The sequence below is a fragment of the Coffea arabica genome, chromosome 7c, assembly GCF_036785885.1.
Source record: "Coffea arabica cultivar ET-39 chromosome 7c, Coffea Arabica ET-39 HiFi, whole genome shotgun sequence".
Classification (NCBI taxonomy): domain Eukaryota; kingdom Viridiplantae; phylum Streptophyta; class Magnoliopsida; order Gentianales; family Rubiaceae; genus Coffea; species Coffea arabica.
The window spans coordinates 1,709,666-1,736,148 of record NC_092322.1 but is presented as its reverse complement, the minus strand read 5'-3'; the positions used below and the strand labels follow the sequence as shown (position 1 = coordinate 1,736,148).

At 38.1% G+C, this 26,483-nt stretch overlaps 4 protein-coding genes across 4 annotated transcripts; 1 reads left to right on the top strand and 3 right to left on the bottom strand.

Annotated features, from left to right (window-relative positions):
• Nucleotides 1-180: 180 nt before the first annotated feature.
• On the bottom strand, nt 181-2,601 carry LOC140010335 (uncharacterized). Its single transcript, XM_072056993.1, has 4 exons — nt 2,298-2,601; nt 2,163-2,212; nt 1,129-1,252; nt 181-1,016 (listed from the first exon to the last, which is right to left on the bottom strand). The coding sequence occupies exons 1-4, from the start codon at nt 2,470-2,472 to the stop codon at nt 277-279; spliced, it is 1,089 nt and encodes a 362-aa protein (XP_071913094.1). The 5' UTR covers nt 2,473-2,601; the 3' UTR covers nt 181-276.
• Nucleotides 2,602-7,848: 5,247 nt separating this feature from the next.
• On the top strand, nt 7,849-11,398 carry LOC140010334 (uncharacterized). Its single transcript, XM_072056988.1, has 3 exons — nt 7,849-8,567; nt 10,025-10,625; nt 10,757-11,398. The coding sequence occupies exons 1-3, from the start codon at nt 7,966-7,968 to the stop codon at nt 11,189-11,191; spliced, it is 1,638 nt and encodes a 545-aa protein (XP_071913089.1). The 5' UTR covers nt 7,849-7,965; the 3' UTR covers nt 11,192-11,398.
• Nucleotides 11,399-12,061: 663 nt separating this feature from the next.
• LOC140010333 (protein IQ-DOMAIN 31-like) lies at nt 12,062-17,882 on the bottom strand. The gene is made up of 8 exons (XM_072056987.1): nt 17,715-17,882; nt 17,441-17,497; nt 16,545-16,665; nt 15,803-16,093; nt 15,102-15,305; nt 14,404-14,484; nt 12,795-13,812; nt 12,062-12,339 (listed from the first exon to the last, which is right to left on the bottom strand). Exons 3-8 carry the CDS (start codon nt 16,617-16,619, stop codon nt 12,308-12,310), a joined length of 1,701 nt encoding a protein of 566 aa, XP_071913088.1. The 5' UTR covers nt 16,620-16,665; nt 17,441-17,497; nt 17,715-17,882; the 3' UTR covers nt 12,062-12,307.
• A 3,586-nt stretch (nt 17,883-21,468) lies between these two features.
• On the bottom strand, nt 21,469-25,411 carry LOC113698356 (ubiquitin-conjugating enzyme E2 2). Its single transcript, XM_027218144.2, has 6 exons — nt 25,165-25,411; nt 24,690-24,826; nt 24,547-24,572; nt 23,717-23,806; nt 22,341-22,429; nt 21,469-21,881 (listed from the first exon to the last, which is right to left on the bottom strand). Exons 2-6 carry the CDS (start codon nt 24,812-24,814, stop codon nt 21,753-21,755), a joined length of 459 nt encoding a protein of 152 aa, XP_027073945.2. The 5' UTR covers nt 24,815-24,826; nt 25,165-25,411; the 3' UTR covers nt 21,469-21,752.
• Between the last annotated feature and the right edge of the window lie 1,072 nt (nt 25,412-26,483).

Sequence of the window (26,483 nt, the reverse complement as noted above, 5' to 3'; positions counted from 1 at the left end):
AAGATTTTTTTTTTTTTCATGTCTTAATGCTTCTTGAAGAGCTATTGGTTCCAGATTGCTAATAATGATTGATTCAGTTCCTCTCTCTTAAAGGCGGTACTCGGTAGTTACGGAGATCTTAATATTATGTGTTTGACAATGTGCATGAACAACTTCAGAAATGGTTGAAGAATCAGACAGTGAGTTTAACATGAAGATCTTATTTCTTTCCAGCTGATTCCAAACACAAATCAAGGTGGCTTCAGTTGCTCTTGGCGGTCCATGAGTCGGAGGCTTCTATTCGTGTTTGGTCTTGAATTCATACAGGATGTAGTGGGTATAAACATCTCCCGGATTAACTATCTGCGAGGGAAAATTAGGATGGTTCACTGAATCCGGAAACCCTTGAGTCTCGAAACAGTAGGCTGCATGAGCCTGATAGACGTATCCACTCTTTCCCGTCACATCTTTCAAGTGATTAGCAGTATAAAACTGCAAGCCTGGAGCACTCGTTGATATCTTCATCCCAATTCCAGTCTTCTTACTGTGTGCTATGACAGCCACCTTCATGTCGTTGTCCTCGTCCCCACCACCATCCAGGGCATAATTGATATCGAAACCACTTGGAAGTTGGTTTATCTGGCTTCCAATTGTGTGGGGTTTGAGGAAATCATACGGGGTACCTTTAACGGGTGAGATCTTTCCGGTGGGGATGAGCTGGTTGTTCACAGGCGTGAAGTGCGAGGCAAATATTTGGACCTCATCAGAGAGGACATCGCCACTGTTGTGGCCGCCAAGATTCCAATAACTGTGTTGTGCCAGGTTCACAGGAGTGGCCTTGTTTAGTGCTTCTGCTTCCATTATCACCCTGAGTTTGTAGGGTTCAAGCAAAGCATAGGACACTCTGACTAGGAGATTTCCTGGGAATCCTTCTTCTCCATCAAGGCTGTAATAGGCGAATACAATGAAAGGATTGGCATCATCTTTCACGTACTCCTCCACCTTCCAAATAAGTTGGCTAAATCCTTTTTTACCGCCTGTGTCCCCGATGACATGACATGGTGCATTAAGATGTTAAGATATAGTAATCGATATTTGATAAATCAAATTTATTTTTGGATGATATGCAGGAGTAAATTAATTAATTACCGTGAAGCATGTTTTGTTTCTCATTGGCATCAAGCTTGTAATGGACTCCATTTAGAGTAAACTGAGCACCCCCAATCCGATTAGCAACCCGACCAACTACAGCTCCAAAATATGCTGTATCATTCTGCAGGAAAATTAATGGGTTTTAGAACATGGTGTCCATGAATGCTGGCAAAAGGCAGATCGATCTCATACAAGAAGACGGCCATTATATATATATATATAAAAACTCTACCGATCACTCCCATTATAATTTTCCTTACTGTGCAATGGAAGCAGACGCTAGCCCTGGACCCTGGACCCTGGACCCTGGACCCTGGACCCTGGACCCTGGACCAGACCCTTTAAGTTTTCGCACTTAGCTCCAATATATATAATAAATTAATGAACGCACATCCATCCAAGTCGATTCATTAGAAAAATGCTGCCATGTTAGAAAACAAACAAATGGATCATTATTAAATATACTAGAAAAAGCATCTCTATGCTTCAATTTGCAATTCGTCTTTTTTTTTCCTATGAGAAAATTCAACCTGAAACAAAAGGAATAGTAGAACAATTAATTAATTGCAATGAAGTTTTCCAAATTTAACAGCATACTGATTCAAAAGCCGGCTAGCGCTCAAGTTAATCAAAATAAATATGGAGGAGGTGTAAATCCTAGCTAGTTCTACAATTCCTAATGGCCGGCTGGGTTGCCGTTGCGTTACGGGAGTTACCACATTGTAATTTTTTTTCCAGGGGACAGAAAGAAAGGAAGAAAAAGAAGGGTCCCCCACGACGTTGATCAACCTGTACCCTATCTATGCAACCCTACAAAATAAACGTTCATTTCTTGACTTTTCTGCAGAATGCAAGGGATTCACGATAAAGAGATAAGATGAAAAGTCCTCCGCGCGCGGCAGGACCATCCTCCCCACACCCCGCACCATCTTCAAAACCACTCAGCTTTCATTTCAGAAGACCAAAGTTCCATAAAAGTTCGCTAGCAAACATGAAAAAAACCAATTCACAAGGCACAAAAACTCGCTCACCAGATAATCTTTAACAGAGTCGTAACCAAGAACAATATCTGCCGGCTTTCCTGAGCAAGTTGGGCAATAAATGACATGAAAAATGAGCTGGGATTTTCCATAAAAGCATTTGTATAGTTTTGAAGGGACAAGTACCATTCTTGTCAGGGAGAACGACGGACATGATCCTCGCACCGAAGTTCGTCACCTTCAAAGAGAAATCTCCTTTCTTGAGCTCGTAGATCTCAAGTCCACTTTCAGAGCCATTCACAACAACCCTAAAAGTTGTTGCGGCGATAATGAGACCTAACAAGAATGAAAGTCTTGACATTAATTTCTATCTGGGAGATTGAGGAATGGCTTGAGGAGGGAGGGGTCGGAGAGGATGAGGTTTGATGGATCAGTCTTTTTATAGGAGTCCAATAAAGTGGTGTCTGCATCATCAAGTAAACCTTAGCACGTGAACGAAGGCGTGTACATAAGAAGGAGCATTATGGGTTTTCTTTTCTTTTATTATTTAAATGATATGTATGTTTTTTGTTTTGGCATAAAATGGTAGAATTGTCGGCTTCTGTGAGAATAAGGGTTCTATATTATATATCCAATCTGACCGACATCGGTATCAATTATTTATATATCCTCTGCCAAGTTAAACACTTAGACAAGATTCGATCTATAGATCACGAGTTTCAAATTTTGTCACACCTATCTCGTCAATTTAAAAATTAAAGATATGGCAAAGTTTGGACCGCACGATACTAGATGTATCAAGTTTTTTGCCAAACACAAGTACCTAATTGTTTTACTTATTTACATTTGCTAAATTCACCCTAAACACGGTCCACGATGTTATAATAATAATGATTCTCGATCGGCCCCCTTTGTGTGTTTCATTAGATGTCAAAAGGAAAAGAAAAAAAAAAGGGCAAAAAAGACCATGTAATTAAGACACTTGGCCTCTGAAATCGAATCCATGAACATTTTTTTATGATGACAATTAAAAATATGGCCTACCCCCTTCAAGAAATTGCAAATTTACACAGCTCTTGTTTAATAATATGCTAATTAAAGTTTCCCAAAGCCAGAGTAAGAAAAGGAAGCCGCCGCCGCCAACCTGGGGCATAGCTTATGTTACCCTTGACAGCAAACCAGGACAACATTGATGAGTTCTCTTCGGCTGAAGAAAGATTTCTGGAGGGTGGCCAACTACTCTCACAAGAACCAGAGGAGAAAAAAACGAATAAACAAATCCCAATTCAACGATGGGCTTGGGGACCAGGGGGCGGTGAAGCGGGTTCCTGCAAAAGTCATTGACACATCTTCGGGCCTGGGCTCCGAACATTGGTGGCAATCTTTTCGTTATAAGGATTATTGCAATCTTTCTTTCTTTTTTTTGGATCTAACTGCAACAATTTACCCTGCTCCGACAATGTGGATATGGAGGAGAAGGAGCCCGATCAGACTTGTTGGGTTGAGGTATAAACCTCCAAATCAAACAAGTGTCCGGCTTCGGAATGTTTTGAAGAAAAGGAAGCATAACGACTTGTAAGGAGGTTGGGCTCCAGATCAAACAAATGCTCTACTTCTGATTTTTTTAAGAAACGAAGCATAATGATTTCTCGTAATACACTCGGTCGACAGGTTTATACTTCAACCTCATCGACCTAATGCATGAGAAGGTTCTAAGAGACTCTCCCGACCATTGAACCGAAGTATACAAAATTTCCAACAAAATGTCATGATAAAGCTGTTTTCTACCCTTTTTTTTTTTTTTTTTTGGTCTGTTGGACAAAGATGTGTGGGACCGTTCAATTATGTTCAGCAATTGAGATTTCTCGTCGCTCTTCTGGCAATCAATCAATATGTGATTCACTAATTTATTTGATTGTTTTATATATATACTAGGGGAGGAGTGCGATGCGCGGGTGTTTGGTGCTTGTGGTTGAAGAAAGTTTTTTTGTTAAACAAATAATAATACATTGCGAGAATAGTACGTTACGATAAATAATTAGAAGCAGGTATCGTTATAAGACAAACAACATAAGAGTCTTCTAATATTAGAATCAGGAAGTTCTCGAAAACAAATAATTTGATGCAGCAAGTTTCCAAAGGTGTACGGACAAATATTTATGATAAGTACAACAACATTAGTAATACCTTCACCAATTTACCATGAACTAATTCTTGGCCCATTATTGGCCAAAACAACCCCTCTCGCTATGACATCTGCAGATATACAAAATACAACCAAGTTCTAACAGGAATACCAACCATATAATGAATTCAAATTTAAAATGCAAGTCCACATGGAAAAACCGCCATCAAACTCTCAAAATTACCATATTAGAGTCATGTCTACAAACAAGAAGTACCATTTTGGAGTCAGCTGACTCACAAATCCAATTAATATTGTACCAAGCAACATTTTGCGAACAAAAGTTTATAGTTACCTTGCCCTTCCTCTTTGTGTCCACTTCTCTATCCAAAAGCATAATATCCTCATAGTCGTCATCCATGTCAACATCTATTACTTCAGGAAAAATTACCTACAAAGAATCCATTCACCACCATTAAGACATTTATAAATAAAATGAATGGAAACCACGGTCGTAAAAATTAAAATTTGCATTAGAAAGCAAAAAAAAGCAAGAAAAGGTGCTAAAAATTACTACCAAAGACCAGATGAAATGAAGAGCAACTGTCACCGAATAGAAATCCAGTTAATATGCAATGAATACCACCCTTTCCTTAATAAATTTTCTTTCCTGAGCAGAAAAGAGGCTGAAAAGGAGCTACCAAACCACTTTGATGCAGAAAATGTTTGATCAATGAAAAATGTCAAAGCAAATAGTTCCATTTCCGCTGCAACATGACTTGAGATAAAATAATTTCTTCATAGCAAACATAGAAAAAACCCTGAACTGTAAAAGTGGTGAACTAAGAACTTCACTATCTAATAACTGATTAACTCTTGAACTGCAAAGGAAAAAGGAAAACCTGAAGTTTATCAATTGTTAAACTTCACCTGTTGAACCCCATAAATTCGATACTACCAAAAAGCAAAATAACCTAAAGAATGCAGAAGATGACCTTGCAGCAACCACACCTTTCATGAACTCCTAACGGCAATCAAAATTATGAAAAAAGTTTCCAGAATCATGAATAAATTAAAGTTCAAAACTCACAATCACTATACCCTCCAACATTGCTATGAGTCTGTGATCATACCTTTGAGGCACCATACGAGGCTTCAAAAATTGAAATGGGATTATGCTTATTCAAAGTTCTGCAAAAGTTTCCATTTTCCTAAATTCCTAAAACAATTATTCCCAAGTACCAAGCAGCAGAAATGCAGCTTAAATTCGAAACAAAAATGGGCATCTTTACTCTTTCTTCACCAATTGAAAACCAACAAAATGCATATCACATTCGACAAATTAATTAAAACTCTTACACAGAAAAGAAAAAGGCCGAATACCAATCATGCTAGAATTTGCGATCAATCCAAAGTCTAAAAAGAACAGACAAATGATTGGTAATTTCAGAGTAGAGTTCATACACCAGTGGCTCATCTAGCTAACAGAAGTCGGACCTAAGCAATTGAATCCTAGAAGAGGAAACGTCATGGCAGGTCACTGTAAAAGGAGGCGACGGGAAACTGAAGCTGAAAGGGGGTAACGGACCTACGTTCGTGGGGCATAAATGCAGATTAAAAGATGAGGAAGTGGGTTCCGACCAAACCATTAACAGCCATACCGGTTAGGCAACCATTGGAACGTTTCAGGTACCGGACGATTTCATCGACACCCCCTCCCACATAGAAGCAACGTTTACTTGTCCGTTTAGAGGAATAATTGGGCCTAAGGGGTATTTCGATAATTACATCAACACACAAGCATATATGGGGTGTACAACAGGCAAAAATGGTTGCACACTCATTACATATTCCATCAATACTCAGATGGCTCATTAATGAGAACTTTAAATGTATTAAAATGGGGTCATTTCAATAAACATATCCAAATACATACTTCCTGAAGTTGCACCTAAAGCTGTTAGGCTAATACACAATATTTAACATTCCCAAAAAGCCCCCATCCATGCGGTTGAAATTCATCCTACTCTTTGACCAAAAACTCAATCTTATATAGTATAAGGATATATTTTTAGGTCAAACCAAATTATTGTATGCAGGACATCCATAAGGATTATTTAAAGTTTAGCATTACTTTATGCGGAATTACATCCCATGCGGGCGTTGATGAAGTACTGGGTGCCGTCTCTTCCTCGAATTTCTTGAATTATCGCCATGTAATAATAATGTCATAGACGTCATATGAATTATGGTAGATGAAATTGTCTTGAAAATGAACCTGGAAGATTAACTAGGAAACTTTGTGGTTTATGTTAGTTGGATGGTAACGTGCACGATCGTAGCCGTGGAACGCAGCCAAAATTAAAGTCAATATATAGACTTCAAGTTTATATTAAATACTACTAGTTGCTTTGGTCAATTAGAAAATCAAAGTCAAGACCTCCAAACCGTTTGTACCATTGTGATTAGTATACAAAGCTCCATAATACTACTAGTTGCTATGGTGATTTTGGTCTTTGTCAATGCATTTTTGACCCTTGAGCCTTAAACCAGTATTAAACCATTTTGGTTTGTACCGACGAATGAAGGACTCAGCTCGCTCGAGTCACTATATTTTATTCTCACTTTTTTTTACAGGAGAACATGCCAAAAATAGAAATAGATAGCTTTTTTTTTGTGCATATTTGGTTTAATCTAGGATGGTGCATTAACATGATGGTTTTGTTGATTTGTTAGATAGCAGTGGCGCCATAACCAACCTTGAAGAAAAATAGGCAAAGCCGCTGCTATTCTAATGCAATTACGTACACGCGACTTGGACCATCTGTCAATTAGTGTAGCCGTGAGCAGGCAGACATAATTGATTCAGGCTATAGGGATAATTTTAGAAACCTCTCATCAGGTTCCTGACAATTGTAGCCACCTCCCTTGAAATTTAAAAAATTATAGAAATTTTCTTAGAAAGTATATTTTGGTAATAAATGGTGATGTAAATACAAAAAATCTAATGAATATCTTATACTGCCCCTATTTGATTTGCAAAACAAATTAAATGACTCAAGAAATCAAATATCAGCATTACTTGCTAAGTAAAAAATTTTAAGATAGTTATTTATAGTAAAATTTAGGCCATGTTTGTTTCAAGACGTCATATTTAATACTTGGACTTCTTCTTCTTCTTCTTTTTTTTTTTCCTTTGCTAAGTAAGCTGTGAATTTGCCTTTAAAAAAAAAAAGTTGTGAAGAAACTATTTTTAAAAAGTGCATTCCTTCTAGCCGGCTAGTTATAAAACTAAACAAGAAGTCCATTTGAATGACCTATAACTTGGATATATATAACGTATTAGGTAAGATGAGGTTAGAACTTTTGAATAAAGAAATATTTGCAAAATGTGATTTTTTTTTTCACACTAACCTTTTAATTAAAATTTGCAGAGTTGTCAAGATTATTACGTATAATATTTTCATAATACCAGAGGAGGAGGTAAGCGTAATTTTTCAAACTTCCAAAGAGGGGTGGCTGCAAATGTCGGGGAGGCTTACGTGATTATCCCTTGTCTCCAACACTGTACTATAATTAGCGCAAATTGAATATCAATTCAAAAGTCAGAGATCCAACTTATAAGTACCGCCTTCTTGAAGCTGGGCTTACGATGCAATCTCAACTTGGTTTGGAGAGCATACTGATATAGAAGTAGAACTGCTACTCTGTACACCATCTACCTATCCCATGGCACCTGCAGCACGCCACCAATACCAGGCTCCCCAGTTTTTTGCCATCCTAGCTTTTTTCTTATTATGCATTTTGATTCAAATTATCGGCACCGCGGCCAGTGCTGCTGGTCCGTACGTACGTTTTGGTTCGCCACGGGGGGATTGGCTAAACCACGGGGGAGACATATACAACCGAAGATATGCCTCCGGGGAAACCAAAATTAGCCCTGCAACCGCATCTAGACTGGGGCTAAAATGGAAGTTCAATGCAGGGGGGCTGGTAACCGGAACCCCAGCTGTATATGACGGGGTTGTATATTTCACGAGTTGGAATGGGTACGTGTACGCGGTTAAAGCCTGTGATGGGTCTCTGGTGTGGAAACAGAATCTGAAACGACTCACCGGTATCAGTGGGGGCCAACTCCTGGGCTTCAACGCAACCATAGCCAGATCAACTCCCACCGTCGTGGCCGGTGATCTGGATATGCTGATACTAGGAATCACGGGGCCTGCTTACGTCATTGCCATTAAACGGAGCTCTGGCAGGCTGATATGGTCAACTCAACTGGATACCCATCCCTACGCTATCATCACAATGTCCGGAACCTATTACCATGGGTACGCACGCCCGCCACGTCCTGCCTTCTTCCTTTCTCTTCCAGTACATCATTTAATCATTACACGCTACTACTCTTGTTTATGTCATTCACTCTCTCCCTCCTTTAGTTTTGTCCCAACATCTTTGCTTAGATTAACCGTTTGAATGCATTGTTCAAATCAAATTCTTGCAGTGTTTACTACTATTTCACCTCAAGATTACTCATTGGCTGTAGTTTTTTTTTTTTTGTAGAGTAAATGTGAAACTACTTTAATTGATAAAACCAGGAAATCTACACTTCAGGGTACGTATGCCCTCACTACGTGAATACAAAACTCTTAAACTACACGTTAAATACAAACGAACAACCAAGTTGATCAGTATCTCTGAGCAGAACTGATTCAGAGACATGCCTCCACTCCATTGCGAGTTCGCAACTCATTGGCTATAGTTAATCTATCTTTCATGAATTATGTGAAATTGTCTGTTCATTTATTTGCTTTGGGTAGGGGAGTCAATTTCAAACTCATGCACGGGCAAAAAGTTCATGTTTGTCCTCTATCTGGATCTATTTGGACAAAGGGACAGGAGGCAAAAATGGAATTTTGATATGTGTTTTCAAACTCGGACCGGACGGCCGGTCCGACCAGTTGAATCGGGGAATCGGTCAAGTATTCGGTCCGAGTTGGTCATCAAAATTCGGTCAACTCTGGTCAAAATCCGGGTTTGACCGGTACAGAACCGAAAAAATCGGTCCAACAGGAGATTTTGTAAAAGAAGTTCAAACTTTTTTAATATTATGTTTTGACCTCCTAAATTGTGAAAACTTATTAATATACCTCAAATATTTCATACTTTATAAATATTGTCCTAAAATTTGATGTTATTTTTCAATTAAATCCATAATTTTAATTCTAAACTTGTTAATGTTTATTAAATAATATAAATTGTTATTTGATTGTTCTAATTTCTTTGTATTTTCTTGTTAAATATATTTGAAACACCAAATATATATGAATATACCTTTATTAATATCAATATGTTATTGGATATTTTATATACAATAATTTAATTTTTAAATAATTTTTATTTATGACGTCATCCGGTTCGACCCCTATCGACCCCCGGTCGAACCCATTGACCCCTGACCCCTGACCTCGGCCGAGTCGATATCCGGTCTGGTTCTGAAAACATAGATTTTGATTAGTAGTTTGATTAGAAAAGATTAATAAAAAAAAGAAAAAGTTATAATAAAATAAGAAAAGTTTTTTTTTAAAAAAAAAATTTCATTCCTAGTCTTGCACAAAGCCACATTCACAAATCATGATTATCAACTCCCTAAGCTGGTTTATCCTAACTGATTAGAGTCGAGTATTTGGTTTGACTTTTTCATGACTGCAATTGAATTGATAATAAATTCAGTAGTCAGTAGCCTTGTGGAAGACTGAAAAATTTTACTATCCTTGTCTGTTGGCAGAGGTTTTTACGTAGGAGTGTCTTCATTAGAAGAAAACGCTACGATTGAGGAATGCTGCACATTTCGCGGTAGCTTCGTCAAGTTAGACGCTCGAACCGGCAGGATCTTGTGGAAGACTTTCACCTTGCCGGACAACCATGGGCAACGGGGAGATTACGCAGGAGGAGCCATATGGGGGAGCAGCGCACCAATCGATGCTTCAAGAAATCACGTATACATTGCCACTGGAAATCTGTACTCGGCTCCTCAACGCATCCAAGACTGTCAAGAAAGACTAAACAATCAGACTACACCAACAAATCCAGAGGAGTGTATTGAGCCCGATAACCATTCGGATTCCATGATGGCACTGGACATGGACAATGGGAAAATTAGGTGGTACAGGCAGCTCGGAGGCTACGATGTCTGGTTCTTTGCTTGTAATAATTTGTCAACCCCTAATTGCCCAAGTGGGCCAAACCCGGATGCTGATTTTGGGGAGGAACCAATGATGCTAAGCATCGAACTTAATGCTACTAAACGAGACATTGTCGTGGCCGTCCAGAAAAGTGGATTTGCGTGGGCTTTGGATCGCGATGATGGGAACATTATTTGGTTTACCGTAGGTTCATCTCGCTGCTGTATACGTCGTCGTCATTCCATTTGGATATTATCTGAATATATTAGTGTTGATTTTGGTAAGAATGCCAGTTTCAATTAATTAATTAATTAATTTGCCAATGGATGATGCAGGAAGCTGGTCCCGGAGGTATTGCCGGGGGAGGTACTTGGGGTGCGGCAACAGATACAAAGAAGATATACACAAACATTGCCAACAGCAACCGAATGAACTTTACTCTTCTGCCATCAAAGAAAGTCACAAATGGTGGAGGCTGGGTGGCGATGGACGCTCCAACCGGTAAAATATTGTGGTCGACCGCTGATCCGAAGAATGCCACGGTTAATCCCGTCACTATAGCCAACGGTGTCCTTTTTGGGGGCTCAACACATTCAACGGGACCCGTGTATGCCATCAACGCTGGAACTGGGAAGATATTATGGTCCTATGAGACTGGAGCCTCCGTCTATGGTGGCATGTCAGTAAGCAATGGATGCATGTATGTGGGGCATGGGTACAGAGCTCCAGCCTTTACCGCCGGAACCCATCTCTTCGCTTTCTGCATATAATCAATGACTTCGTGAGGTTGTTTCGTGTCTCAGCCAACAGCCAAGACATATCCTCTGCGGCATTCTTGGACACGTTAACTCTTGAGCTGATCATGTCGTGGAAGGAAAGGCGGCCTGTGAAGAATAAGAAAGAAATGATTGTGCAATACATTATACCAGTTATCCAGTTTCGTCAATACAATAATAAACCAGGAGAAATTTGTATCATCATCATCATCATCATTACATTGGATGTTATTATTACCAATGATATAACCGTCAATATGAAATTAGCATGAACCCTAACAAACCAAAAACAGAACGTTGATGACAGACTATTTACGAGTTTTTGTAGGAATCCCGATTAGCCAACTCTATGGTATCTTCCTATTTCATTTTTCCATCCATTTGCCAGTTCGAAATGAAAAATATTTGATACCGTTGGAAGAAGACGCTTCGGTTTTCTCAGAAAATAAACCGAATTAGCTTGACTTACCGTTTCGTTTTCGTTTGTGTGGTGTAAAGGAGTGTGTATTTTCCTTTTTTCAGGGAAATGTTTTGCTCAATAACATTTTCAAAGAAAATAGCGGTTCATTTCCGCCAGCTTCTGGTTGCCTTTGATTAGAAGTGTAGCCAGAAACCCTTGCTCGCCACAACACACACACACCTTTGTTAGGCGGTCTCATCTAAGAGAAGTCAATTCAATGATCTATGGCTGTAGTAAAACTGGAGATTTATTCTCACCCCGGAGAAACTTCTTGCCCTTGCTTTCTGCGACACTAGAACCCAACATAGATCTGCTGCTACTTGGAGGAAAAGAATACTGACGAGAAAACAAAAAAAAAAAAAAAAAAAAACTTTTTACAAAGGCACGTACATCATCATACAAAATTGACAATAAAACACAAGAATAATCAATAGAACACAGGCAATACGAGATCAGCGACAGACTCTGAGTTTACAACTATACATTCCTTTGCAACACCAGCACTACAGCAGAAAACATGAGAAAACGTGCAATATGATCAAACAAATGCTATTGGTCAAGTCCCTGTTCATGTTTACATAGAAGTCACACACAGCATCACACAGGACAGCCGGTCCTCTACAATTGCCAAACCAGCAGATTGCAAGACTTTATCTCCGCCATCCCGGCTGAAGCACCCTCTCTGAATTTGCAGGCGGAAAAACGAGTGTCATTAAAAAAGTTTAAAAAACTAAAGTGGAACAACCTCAGACAAACAGGAACACAGGTATGCAAGTCAAACAAGCACTAAATAGCAGAAAATGATTTCAGAAACCCATTCTGTAGATTCGCTAGGAAGAAGCACAGAGAGAGAGACTGGTACGAGGATGTGATTCCGTTTTCAAGCCAGAAAATGTGTGAAAACGAAAGTGCATGCTGCAATGCTCTCCCATTTATGATCCTTTCAGTTACCATTGGCCAAACAATTTTAACTTGCAACATGTCAACTCAACCAAGTGGAAAGTAGAGATCCTCTGTACAGTTATACTAGGAGACAATCAAATCCCATTAATTGATGCAGACAATCCAGTGCATACATCCAAAGCTTTGGACTTAGCCATGGTAAGACTATTGCACACTATATCTAAATAATCTTACCATCTCTAGAAGCTGACAGTGATTTGTTAGTTTTGCTCCCTCCTCTGCCATTTGCTTGTGCTGGCTTTTGCACCCGAGGTGACAATGAGCTCAATTTACCATTGGTTGAGGAAGGGAGAGAATGACGCCGGACAAAACCATTTTCAACTGCATCTTCATTCAACTTAGCTGATCCTTGTGCTCTAAGTTTTGCTTTTGCAGATTCAGTTGCTGCCATATAGCTTGGCAAGCTTGGTGCATTCTGCGACACATTCTCAGGATATTCATGCTTTGTAGGGAATGATCTCCTTCTCCTGTTTTTTTGGTTTTCCTTGCCAGATTGATCTTCCTTCGCACTTAGTTCCTCATCAGCCGTTGCATTGATCTCAACTTTCATATCATCTTGAGGGGATTGTTGCTCAACACCAGGACAAGCAACATGAGGCAGCTCAACAGGTTCATCCACCATCAAGGGCTCTGAAGATGCTTCTGTTTTGTCCGCTTTGTCAACTACAACAGCTGGTTCGCTTGGTTTCTCAGAAAGATCAGCAATCACTGGTTCAGTAACATCAGAAACTGGAAGACTTGGTGTTTTTCTTACAAGTTGCTGAGGCTTCTCAGTTTCTGCTTCTGAATTTTCAGAAACTACTGTTGTCGCAGAAACTTTTCTCAAACTACGTTTCACCCTTTCCAGTTCATTTTGGGGCTGTTCTTGAACAGATTCCCCTTGATGACTGATAGGTTTCCTTGGATTGCGTCTAGGTTTTTCAACTTCCAAGGAACTTGGCATATTATTGTCACCATTGCCTGCCGTAGCTACCTTCCTGAAAGTTCTCCTTGATTTTCCTGGCTCTGCTTCAAAACCCTGTCTGCTTCCCTGCTTTCCTTGAGGCTTCGCATCAAGAATCTTTTTTGGTCGTGGAAGTGGTTCCCAGAAGCGAAGCAGTGACCATCTTTCAAGCCAATTCCAAGCTGCATTTGGCTCATCCAGGTCGTACTGAAGGCTTAGTGGCATGGCAGTTGGCAATGAGGCAAGAAGCTACACCGAAAATAAAACCATCACAAATGAGATTTATAATTAGAAGCAGAACCAATTTATTCTTCTCCATCTTGAAGCAAAGAGTTATAGAAGCTGCAGGGAAAGAAGTTTTGATGATTTGGAGAGTTATGCAGATAGTATCAGAAAACAGGGTCATAAAGGATTTGCAGACCCCCTTACTTTGCCTTGCCTCAAGAAGGCCTGTACATCAAAATAGCAAACAACACACCATACAGTTCAAACAGAATATGCCGATTCAAACTAAAACCAATATACTATGGAGGACCAGGTATAGCAGTTGCATGTCATAGCAACTAGATTGGTTCTCGTACAAGTTAGCAACCACTTAATTATGGAGAAGATGCATACACTAAATCCCTGTTGAGTACATTCTTTTGAGGGGAAAAAAGAAGAAGAGAAAATCACCAAGTAAATAGGGAAATATATCTGGACCCAGAAGATGGCAAAAAGGTTTTAGAACCTTTCATGAATTGTACACTTTCCATGTATAATACTGGAGGTGATAATTTGACATGAAACATCAAACGTGCCAAAATTTAGTAAGGTAACAGGGAAAAAGATATTATGAACCTTGTTCACGAATGCATTTGTTGCCAGCTTTTCTGACCTGGAAGCTCTATCAACTCCAAGTAAATCCACCCGTCTAGAGCCCTGGTGTAGCATGAAAAATTTAAGACAGGGGATACCAAAGACTGCCAAACCTTACATGCTTTTAATCCAACTAGTAACTAAACCACGAAAAAATGAGGAAAAGGAAGAAGATTAGTAACTACTAAGGACGTTGGTCAACATCTTTACGTACTTTGATTGAGGATATACACCTCAAGAAAATACAAGGGCCAAATCATGCATGACAACTATAGAATTGTTCATGTTATAGATGGTGCCTCAGAAACAAAAGATGTGCAAGAGCATCCTGTAACAACTGAAGGCAGAGATAATAACTAGTGATGGAAAATAAGAGTCCCAGATGTAGAACCAACAACACTCATTAAACAATGTGAACTTTAACCCAAAGAAAAGGATAAAAAATATCCTGTCTATATACAATTGATTTTACTTACAACCAAAATACAAGAAACTTATAAGTTATAGGTCCACCCCCATATGTATCTGAGCAACATTATTGTTTCTAGAAAACGAAGATGATCAACCTTACTAAGCATGGTCAACCCTCTTCCCAATATCAGAAGGCAGAGGGGCACGAACTAAAGCAGCTGAAAGTATGAAAGATGAACAGCTAAGCGGAACACTATATGAAGAGTTACCAGAATTTCATGCAGCCTGCATTTTTTCAGCTGCTGAAGCTCAGGATTTGAAAGCCTGACCCTTCGTCCACGAGCCAGAGCCTGTATCTTTACAATTGACTGCATACAACGCAAAGTAGCCACAGACTGCCGTCTAACCAAATGCCCACGAATAAGCGCTTGTAGCCTTATAATGCCCTTCAGAGCCCGAAAAGCGCGACGAGCCTTCAAGTATAGTTAATGCGTGCAGGGAAAATCAATTGATTAACATATAAAAGCCAAAATCTCAAAGTCAATCTTAAGATCTCAATCAATAAATTGCTAATAAAACTAAGTACTTGGTCATAAAAAAAGAAGCATAACATGATTGCCATCCAAAACATTGACTAAGGGGGAATTCCTCGACAGCCTACAGTAAATTTACATCTCTAGTAAGAGACATTAACCATCCAATGCATTGGACAGCAGTGAACTCCATAATCAAATTTAATGCGGTAATAGTTAAAAGGGAAATGCAATCATGGACAACATACACTAAGAAGTAGAATATGGTGAAACCTTTTTATCGTACAGGTGCTGAAGAAAATATCTTGACAAGCTCGTAGTTCACAATAGAAAGAGAAATTCAAAGCATTCTTACTACTGAAATAAAAGGCCCAGAATCACTTCTGACATGTTGACTTGACCACAATATGACAACATGAGAAGCAATGAAAAATTACCAAGTAACCCCTAAAAGCAGCTTGTGCTTTTGTGGCAGCTTGCTCTTGCCTCTCTCTCTCTACATTATCAGCTGGATCCAAACCTGTGGAATCAAGGAGATCCACACCAAGCTGTGGAGGGAATGAAGAAGCTACTTGACCTTGTAAACCACCTGGAACACCCTTTTCAGGATCCCTCCTGTCACCAACTCCATCGGTGCTTTGATATGATGTATCTGATATGACTGGAGGGCTTACATCCAGATTCGCTTCTGGTAGATCAGGAGCAGCCTTTTTCTGAATTTTGGCACCCTTCAGAGAGGATCACATTCGGATACCAACATTACTTCAGGCCACATATACTCCTATGAAATCTCAATTGCAGGGGCAATATAATTGCAGTAATGAAAGCAATTATTGACAGTTGAAGAAGCTTATACACAGAAAACTCCCAAGTTAAAGTGAGAGATATCATTCGTACAGTAAACAGGACATCCCAGAAACCAGAAAAAGGGGCAGGGTTTAAATGAACACAAATATTAAGGTAAAATCCATGGTATAAGTAGAACAGTATCTTCCAGAATTAGAGTAATAGATTTCAAAATGCAATGACCATGGGGAACATAGGCTTTCAGGATAGTACGAAAGACAGTACATCCAAAAGGGAAGCAGCAGAGCTCCAGGTTACAGATAATACATTAATGTTATAGGCAGTAGAACCAAACAAATTAACTTCACAGAAGCTCAAGAGAAGCAATCATACCTTTGATAGATTGGACTTGGAAGGTTTCTTCCCAAAGAGTACAGTCTTGATCCACTTTCCAGGAGATTTCCCCATCACTGACTAAGCCAATATCAGAAAAAGTTGGGACTTCAATCACCCCCTGCATTGTCACCATTTATGCCTCATTATAAAGAGTTACTAGAAGCCAAAAAAAATTATATAAGATTAAAATTAAATTAAATTAAATTAAAAAACCAACCCTCACGCATAAGTTCATAAACAATGAAGTCATATAGGATCATAACTAATCCTATATCATAGGTCCAATGAAATAAGAGCTACACGTAGCTACTTCGATGGACTACCTTGAAGCTGTTAGTCCAATAGTTTAACAGATCATACACCTTTTCCTTGCTATAATGAATATCTACAACATAGCTTGCAATGAATGTCTCATCTTTCTATAAGAAAAACCATAGTAACTGACCAACATGCTGAAAACCAATCACCAACTTTGCTGAATACGAAATTTTAAGAACCGACGATCAATTTCTTTGCATGTGATTTCAACAAGATGAAGCCTTAAAAAAAACATTAATATGCGTCATCAACTAATTTTTTCCCCCGTACAAGAAAATGGTCATCAGGTCTAAGTTAAAGCCTACAGAGAGTCCAAAATTGCAATAATAGATCAAATTACAAAGTCCTCCAGCAATAGTTTGATTAGAGCATAAGAAACCAAGTAAAAACAACAATGGCCTAAGCCAAAACCCAGTAAAATTCACTGCAGAGATCCATTCGAATTGAGCAAGATCTGCACTAAAATTAAGCAAGGGAAAAAAGGTACAAATTTTAGCATGCACAATCAAGAAAAACCCAAGTACGAAACTGAAATGGGGTTTAAGGGGAAATGTGGGTTCAGATCTGACATGTACCTGAGCGATTAAGAGGGCCGTTTTAGTAATTACAAGACCGCAAAATTATTAGCATTCCTGAAATGACGAGCCATTAGTAAATCACACTACCAGATTGCAGATGATGAAAGAAGAGAACAGTTACTAGTCCTAGTGCAGCTTGACAAGAAGCAGCTAGTAGTAGAAGAAATAGTAACAACAAAGGAGGAATAGGATTTCAGGTGAATGTTTGATTGGGATGGAAGTAAAATCGAAGTTCCAAAAAAAAAAAAAGAAAACTGCTGGAGGCCCATACCATGATATATCTCGTTGTGTACTCATGAGTTTGGACCCTCCACCACCGCTCTCTCTCTCTCTCTCTGGAGTTTGCTGTATAGCTGCGTTTGCGTTGTCGTTCTACAGTCGCTTTAACTAAAGTTGGTGATTACTGTGTACTAAAACGAGAGGTTTGAATTTCTTTTATTTCATTTATTTTGCCCTTTTGGCCCTTTAAATTATTGAATTACTTCCTCAGTTCACAGAATGCCCAGTTTTTTTTTTTTTTTTTGTTGAATTAATAGACTGGGAAATTCACATATTTTTTTTAAAACAAAAAAAGTTGTTTTTTGTTTCCCTTGTTTGGTACACCAATACTTTAATAGAATTCCAAAGGTTCGACCACTCTTTTGTTTTTTTTCAAGCGTATAATGAAACAAGACCATACCCTTATTTTCAAAGCTTTTCTTAAAAATTCACTCTAATCTAATGGCTATTCTCTATCATTCTTTCCCTACAATAACCAAATTCTTCTTAGATAGAGGAACAAAATGATAAAGAAATGCATTTGAATTTTAAAAGACTTTGTTTGAATTGCATTTTTTTTTTGAACTTTTTATGGAAAGAACGATTTGATATATGTGAGATAGAAAAGTGATTGAAAAATGTGTCCAGAAAAAATGTAATGAATTTTCTTTGAAAAATTGCAATCCAATAATTCATAGAATAAACAGATATGATGTAATACCAAAGTAATTTGAAGTGCTGAGATATGAATACTAATAAGTTTTGAGGGGCTCTAAAGTCCGAATATATATATTATTATAATTTAGAGGATCAGGTTGGAATTAAGTCCTCGAAGAGTGGGCATATTCGCAAGCAGGAAACAAATACCTCACGAGCGAGAGCATCTAAGGACCGACGGGGGAGCGAGTACTGAGTAGACATGGATAATGACAATGACGTATGGAAACCGACAAAGGTAAAGGAGTAATTACAGCATCTTTTTTTTTTTTTTTTTTTTTTTTCCCCCCAAAGCTCCGTCTGGGCGTGGGATCGAAGCCTCTCCATTTAAGTTAATTTTTATAATATTTGATATAAACTTTTATTATAATTTTGGTGTAGTCATAAAATTTATTAACTTGTATAATTAAGTGATGTAAAATTTGTAATTATATTAAAAACGTATGATTTTACCCTGAATACTAGCATAAAAATTACACAAATTAGACCAAACTCCAATGAAAATTCCCCTCTCTACTTATGTGCGAAAGCGGCATAATTGCAATAGTAGTAGTATTTGTGTAAATATATATATATATATATATATATATATATATATGCGTGTATATATATATAATGCTAAATGGGTGTCAAAGCATCTTGAACCTGGAAAAGGCCCCGCCCGGTAGTTGATTAGGTGCACCATCCATCCGTGGAATTGAAGAGCGACAAAGACCATACTCGAGCACAAAGGACCCAAGAGCCCAACACCCGTAACACCCCATATGCTAAAAGCCCTGTTTTTTTTTTTATATTTTTTTTTATATATAATAAGATAAGAAGAGAGAGAGAGAGAGAGAGAGAGTGGGAATATGGGATCCATCGTTACAAACAAACCAAAATCAAAAACAGTTGAACGTCTCACATTACATCCGTCCCCATGATCACTAATTAAAACATTACAGAAGATAAGCTGACTTTCACTTTGAGGTGAATTATTTGCATTGAGATACTTTATGATCACTTAGGAAATAGAGGTGAGCCTGCCTTCGTGGCTTGCAAATTAAATGCTCAAACTCATCATCATAATATTGACAAGTGTTAGGTTGTGTTTGGATTGCATTTTCCGTCATTTTTCATAGAAAAATTACTGTAACGATTTGATATATGTGAGGGAAAAATGTGATAGGGAAATGTGATCACGGAAAACGACAATATTTTTCGACGGAAATAAGCAATCCAAGCAAGGCCATGTACTTCTCATTTTAGAATGATTCTATTACATTTGCCATTGCATCAGAATCAAAGTTATTTTCAATTTTTTGTTTCTAATAATATTTTCGTCACGTCTATCTATATTTTTTAATACTAAATTTAAATTTAAAATCTAAAATTTTGAGTGCAATTTCGATAATAAATCCGCTGACATCAGCATTTGAAATGCGACCAATAATTTGGGACGAGAAGAGTATTATGGTATGGAACGGAAGACCAATGAATGATATGGGGAGCTTAACAACTACTTGTACTTCTGCACAACGTTAAAATCCATCTTTTTTGCCCACCCCGCCAAGGATCTTAGAAGAGAACTTAAAAAGTCGGTCACCCAAAAAAAAAAAAAAAAAACAAATCCCATGCCATCACACAGCTTTCCTGATGAAAAAACAAAATGAACTACCGACACAACCACAGCCAGGGTCTCCCCGACTAAGAGATCCGTCATCCTACATTTATATTAATTATGATTAAACGCTTATTTGAGTCAAAAAGCTGATTGACATGATTATCCCAAGGTAAAAAACAAAAGAAGATCATAAAACACGAATTGACGAAAATCTCAATCATTGCCTGATTAATGACAGCCCATCTTACTTACTACTGTTTTAGCAGGATACAGTTTGATCTTGAGCCACAGCGCTGTGGTCGTCGCTGTTTTTGTCTTCGTAATCCGTTCCAATTTTGGATAATTTTTCCACTAACCAAAACCGAATGATGAAAAGGATTAATGGTTCAAGTTTCTGTCGTTGATACATTGGCAAGCAATGTTTGATGTGATGAAAGTGGAATCGTGTCGGTGCTAACTGTTGAACGTTGATGTGATGAAGCACCAAACAGATAAAAAATCATTAAGATCGACAGAGGACCTAAATTGACAGCAACTGAATTATTATTGGGCGTCGGATTGCTTTCGGGCCGGTTTGCTGATGCCCGCTGCTGCGTGTCTCTCATTGTTTTGTGTGTGTGTGTGTGTGTAATATTCCAAATATGTGAAATATTTTATAACGATTTGATATATGTGAAACAAATATGTGATTGAAAAATATGTTCATGAAAAACGTAAATATTTTTTCTACGAAAAACAACGAGATGATATTATGAAGAATTCGTCTAAAACCATTTCGCATTCACGGACGGTAACCCTCCAAAGCTCCAATTTCATCCTCACTGTAGCAATCTCCGGTTTAGTTTACCGTAGGGCTACTGATAGTGTCAACCCTCATCCAAGTTGCAATCGCGTGCCAATTGGCCCAACAAGCTCCCCAGAGGTACAGAAGAATAAACCATACTAGTACTAGTCATTATTCAACTATGTGCAGTAGTCTGCCAAACGAGGTAAGCTAAGTCCGGGAGCGGAAGCAAAACAAACCTACAAAGCCGAGTTTGAACCAACATCCTTGAAAATGTAAACAATCCGTCAAGTAGCAGTTGGATGCAAGCGTCCGCTGCACATACCCACACATTTGACAGAAAGTGCCCCCATTCGTTACCAGACAAGTCCCATATTACTATTCAGGTGATACATCCGCTCTGACATGTAATTCCTTTTGAGGGGTCTTGACTCCATCATCCTCAATTTCTGCTGGACTTTATCCCACTTATCTCCATCAATTTTTAATGGCTTCACCGAAAATTTAGCATTGAATTTTTTTTTTTTTTTAAAAAGAGAAAACCAAGGACGGTCCGTCGACATGAACTGGTAAGTGCTTTGGCCTATAGATCTAAGACGTTCAACTGATTAGCCATGTCGTGGTTGATTTGATACATAGTCCTGCAAGTCATGACATGACTGCTTGCGTAAAAAAATTTCATACTATTCCACGCATATCGAATACAAGAAAGGCAGAGTATGTACATAGACTCGCATAAACTAACAATCCATCAGGACAAGTGACACTTGAGTCCCTACAAGCCAATACATCACATAAATTTGCCAAATTGTTTCAACTACATCAGTTAACAATGTAGTGACGACATTTCAAAGAAACACAGGCCATCCTAACCAGGAGAAATGAGTTTCTGCTATCCAGCTTAGCTCATCATTTAGCAATCTCCTTCACCTTTGCAAGGAGTTATTCTAGTCTGCTGTCCAGCTCTGTTCAACTATCTCACGCACCTTCCTGTTGTATTCACGTTTATTCTCACTAAACAACCTTGCTGCTTCAGAGTTGGCTGGCGAGTTAGGATTTGGATCACAAAGCAGCGACTGCAGTTCATAAAGGTAAGGTTTGTGTATCAAGCAAACGAAATACCTCCAAAAGCTTTAAAAGAAGAGAACAAACAAACAAATTAATACTGCACCATGGTCCAATGCACTGCATATATACCATGCAGAAGTTAATGCCCTACAAACAGTAGTTAAGGAACAAATAATCTGATCCCACTCCAAAAGCACACAGATGCTTGCTGGGCATACTTCATGGTTTGGGAACTTATAAAATGCTTATCTACAAATAACCCACAACAGTGCATTTGCATGGGTGTGTATATATATACGTAGATTAGACACAAGTTCGTTAAGAGCCTACCCATGTAATGCTGAATAAAACGGAGAAAAAATGCACAACAACATAAAGCAATCATCACAATTTCATTCACATGTGAACCACAAAAATTTCTCAACCTTATGTTTCAGATGATGAAATGCTTAACACAATTATCGTACCTGAATAGATGTAAGTATGGCTGCTACATCATAAATCGGACTCCACTGATTTTGCAGAATGTCCAAGCAAATACTTCCATCAGCATAAACTGGTAAAGAGTAAAGAGAGAGAGATGCAGTGGTTAACCAAACCACAGATGACACACACACACTGAAAGCTAATGAAAAGCATACAAAACTATATCACTGAGATGTATAGAAATAGCTACTACTGCAACCAACCAAAGATCGGACCAATTTTTCCCCCCATGAAACAAAAAATAGAATGTAACACTTCAAAACCAACCCCCCTTCTCCCAACCCACCTCTCCTCCAGTTTGTGCCACAAACTAGACATCTGCCCTGTAGGTTCACTAAATTGCAGAGACATTGCCTGTTGTTTACTTCAGTTAAATAGAGACCTATTAAATAATAAACAATTACCAATAATTGGAAAAGGAAAAGTGGGGGAAAAACCTTGTTTTACTTTTAAATGGTTGGCCCATACTTTAAAAGCAAGTCTAATCCTTCATTTATCAGCCACCTGCTATCACTGCCATTCATCCTGTGTTTACTCACACCAAAACACAGTGGTCTCCCCCCAGAAGCACCCAGCCAATCCAATCATTGACCCCAAAATTCTGCCTCGTTACCACTAACTCTCCCTGTCCCTATTCTTTTGCCCCTCCCAGAATCTGCCATGACACTTCAGTTCCCAAAGCCTACTTTCCCTGTGATTCCGTGGTACAACTTTGACCAGTGTAAAAGCCAATTAAGATGAGAAATAATCTACAAATGAATTTCATCAAGGCCATGGAGATTTCCACCTTGTAAGCTCTAAGAAAGCAAAATGTTATTGGCATGAGGTAGGAAAAATATCAAAGCAAGAAATTAAGCACAGCATTTTGTATTACTAGATAAACACCATCATGATTGCATTATCTTATCATTCCCCGCCATTTGTCAATAAGCAAACATGCATAAGCCTTTTATATGGTTATCACTGTCCACTCCAACCCAACTCCAGCAACTCACCAAGCCAAGACAGAAAGCAAATTTGAGGATCTCGCACATGATGAGAATAGAGCTCCAGGCAAGTATAATAATTAGAGAGGAAGTCTACTTAGAAACCTTTAGTAAGTTCCTTCGTCTCATCATAAGTTCTCCAAATAGGACCACCAATCAACAGAGTTCTAGCACATTAAGATGCAACTCTCCTCAAGAAAGCACATTTCAGAATCAAGCTGATAACAAAGCTTGAGCATGTTTCCGTGACTTGTCCAGATATCAAATTATTTGCTAATTCATTACTACAATAAAGATACATTATCTTGTACCATCATTTTAACAGCAACCATTCATCCGACTCAAGGAAGTGGTGAACATTATTCACTTACTATTTGGGTGAAACATTCTTGAAATGAACCGCACTGTCGGTGGCTTATTTGGATAATCCTCAGTAAACTGAAGTGTCAACTTAAACGTACCTGGCAAACAAAACAAGCAAAAAATGAATGTATACATCACCAAAAACAAGAATGTATAGCGTCGTAGCTCAAAATAAAAAGAATGAATAAGAAGAATTGATGTCCTAAGCCTTGTCAACTAATGTTGTCCTCCAAATATTAAAAAAAAAAAAATGCACATGATTATTACTACCTTTTAAGTGAATGTCATGCTAATGGTCCACTTAAGGAATGACAAAAAACCATCAGTTTCTATGTTACATAGAATGTTAAAATCACAGCTATAGACCAAAAGAGAACATGCCACTTAACGCATGAAAAAATTCCATCTGTTGGTCATGAAATAGAAAAAGCATACTCTACAGAAGGTTTCAAAGGACAGCACAACAAGATCCACAGATGAGGAATAAATTGAACAAATTACTAAAGCAATAGATATAACAACAAAGCCCAACTAAGACCTATTCAACCTGCAAAAAGTCCAATTTCCACTAACAAAATCCCAAAAGAAAATGTGTGATTACGGATGCCTCAAACTACTCAATAAACTCCACCATCGAAAAAAATGTAGTTGGATGAAATACAATAATTAAAAGCATAAAATACCAACAAAGAAAAGCAAAAAACATGTCTTAAGGAAGAAAATGGGTGGGCTTACAAACATGTATGTTCCAGAAAAAAAGAAATTTAAAAAAAGAACCACATCCAGTTCAAGCTAAAAGTTGATTTAAACTCATGTTTAACAGCAAAATCTGTCTTACCTCCATCCCAAGGAGTGTCGTCTGGGCTGCACATTAAAAACCAACGGAATCAGCAAATCAAATATAAAGCTACACGAATTAATATTAGGGCCGAGAGCTGCTTAAATAAAAAGGTATGCTTCAAAATTACACACAGTAAATACCCAAATATAACAGCGTTCCAAAGCATTATATTGTTATCGTAAGGGGCACCACTGATGCCGGCAGGAGGGTCCTGCTGTAAACGCTTGAAATCCCTCATCAGTCTCTTCCTCGCCGGCGTCGACATCCTCCACGCCACCTGAATAATCAAAAGTAAGCTCAGTTCTTGCACAGAAAAGCAAATTTCCTCATCCAAGATACTAAACCAATCTAACGCCAGGAAATTCAGCTACCATTTTGAAAAATTTTCAGCTAAATCTAGAAGTCCTGAATAAAACCCATTAAGTACAAACCAGAAACCCTAGATCCATACACATCACCAGAATCTCAGCCGGAAAAGAGAAAATTTGAAAAAAAAGAGGATGCCTAAGCACTAGATTGTAGACATAAACAAACCTATATACAAATGCGAGAAATATAACCATGTCCATAAGCTTGTGCAGAAATGAGTATGGAAGGAGAAAATAGAATTACCACCTGGAAGAAGAAGCGACAGCAAAATTAGAGATGGTGATGCGCCGGGGAGACGAGAGATTTGAATTGAAGATGGATGATCGGGCTCGGGCAGAGTTGACAGGGGACTGGGGAATTCTCTTCTATGGCAGTGTTGGAGATCCGTCGGCCTCTCATATATTTTACACAGACGACGGGAGGAGATTATGGGGGAGAGTTGGCGTCATATATAAGCTGGTGAGGCATATTTTATGCGCGTTTCTACCCACGGATTAAGCTGTGTATTTATCGTATCGCGGGGTCCACGTCAGGTCTTATAGATCAAATTCCGGATTCGGAGCTGCAGATCTTTTTCACCAAGTTGCGCCTACTGTGCTCGGTACGCTGCCCTGGGAGGCAGGCAGTACAAAATACAAAAATTTCAAATTTTACATTTTACTTTGCATTATAAACATAATTTTTAATCATAAAAAATATTACAATAATTATTTTAAATAACTTCTTATCCAAACAAACTCATAAAAAATGAGTTTTAGACTTGAAGCAGCGTTGGCATGCAAATGTTGTGGTACTCCTGCTTACTATTGTTCATGTGTCAATTATAAATGAATAAAAATATAGATTAATCTTGTATATATTGTTAATGTATATACTATGATTGTTAGATCAATATATACACTGTCACAGCTAAATATATGACACATATGTAAAATATAAATTTTACTCATGTCTCATTCATCTAACTGTGGCAGTATATATACTGACCGTGCATATAAGATTTACTCTAAAAATATTACGAATTTAGACATTTAAACTTATGTCTCATCGGAATTTAAACATTTAAATTTAATTAATATATAACCATTGGATAATACCAATCAAGTTTATTAAAGAATAAAATAAGTAATGAATGACCCATGTCGGAGCATTCTAAACCTTTAACAAGACGCAAACTGATAAATATGTATATTAGATTGATCGAGATGAAGTTTAGCAATGCAATTAGTTTAATTACCGTCATTTTTTTCCCACTATATTAATGGACTTTCAAGAAGTAGTTTGAAATTTGACCCTCATCTTTATATTTATTTTGGGAGAAGGCAATAAAGGATATGTGAAGTCCATAAACGTAATACAATTTTTATTGAGGGAATTATTTGCAATAATATATCACTGTGGGGTCAAAAGAGTGCAAAAAGAATAATTTAGGAGCTAGAGGAAATTACTGAGAAAAGTCCTTAAACGTACTATAATTTTTATTGAGGGACTTATTTATGATAATATATCAGTGAGGGGTCAAAAGAGTGCAAAAAGAATAATTTAGGAGCCCGAGCGACTAATTT

Coding starts and splice junctions, on each gene's coding strand:
- LOC140010335 (XM_072056993.1), bottom strand. CDS start 2,472: ATGTCAAGACTTTCATTCTTGTTAGGTCTCATTATCGCCGCAACAACT. Junction 2,213..2,297: donor CGTTCTCCCTGACAAGAATG/GTACTTGTCCCT, acceptor CAACTTGCTCAG/GAAAGCCGGCAGATATTGTT. Junction 1,253..2,162: donor ACTCTGTTAAAGATTATCTG/GTGAGCGAGTTT, acceptor ATTTTCCTGCAG/AATGATACAGCATATTTTGG.
- LOC140010334 (XM_072056988.1), top strand. CDS start 7,966: ATGGCACCTGCAGCACGCCACCAATACCAGGCTCCCCAGTTTTTTGCC. Junction 8,568..10,024: donor TCCGGAACCTATTACCATGG/GTACGCACGCCC, acceptor GTCTGTTGGCAG/AGGTTTTTACGTAGGAGTGT. Junction 10,626..10,756: donor GGAACATTATTTGGTTTACC/GTAGGTTCATCT, acceptor TGGATGATGCAG/GAAGCTGGTCCCGGAGGTAT.
- LOC140010333 (XM_072056987.1), bottom strand. CDS start 16,619: ATGGGGAAATCTCCTGGAAAGTGGATCAAGACTGTACTCTTTGGGAAG. Junction 14,485..15,101: donor GCAGGCTGCATGAAATTCTG/GTAACTCTTCAT, acceptor ATGCTACACCAG/GGCTCTAGACGGGTGGATTT. Junction 12,340..12,794: donor ACTGTCAGCTTCTAGAGATG/GTAAGATTATTT, acceptor CTGCAAATTCAG/AGAGGGTGCTTCAGCCGGGA.
- LOC113698356 (XM_027218144.2), bottom strand. CDS start 24,814: ATGTCGACGCCGGCGAGGAAGAGACTGATGAGGGATTTCAAGCGTTTA. Junction 24,573..24,689: donor TGGAACGCTGTTATATTTGG/GTATTTACTGTG, acceptor TTTAATGTGCAG/CCCAGACGACACTCCTTGGG. Junction 21,882..22,340: donor CCATACTTACATCTATTCAG/GTACGATAATTG, acceptor TATGAACTGCAG/TCGCTGCTTTGTGATCCAAA.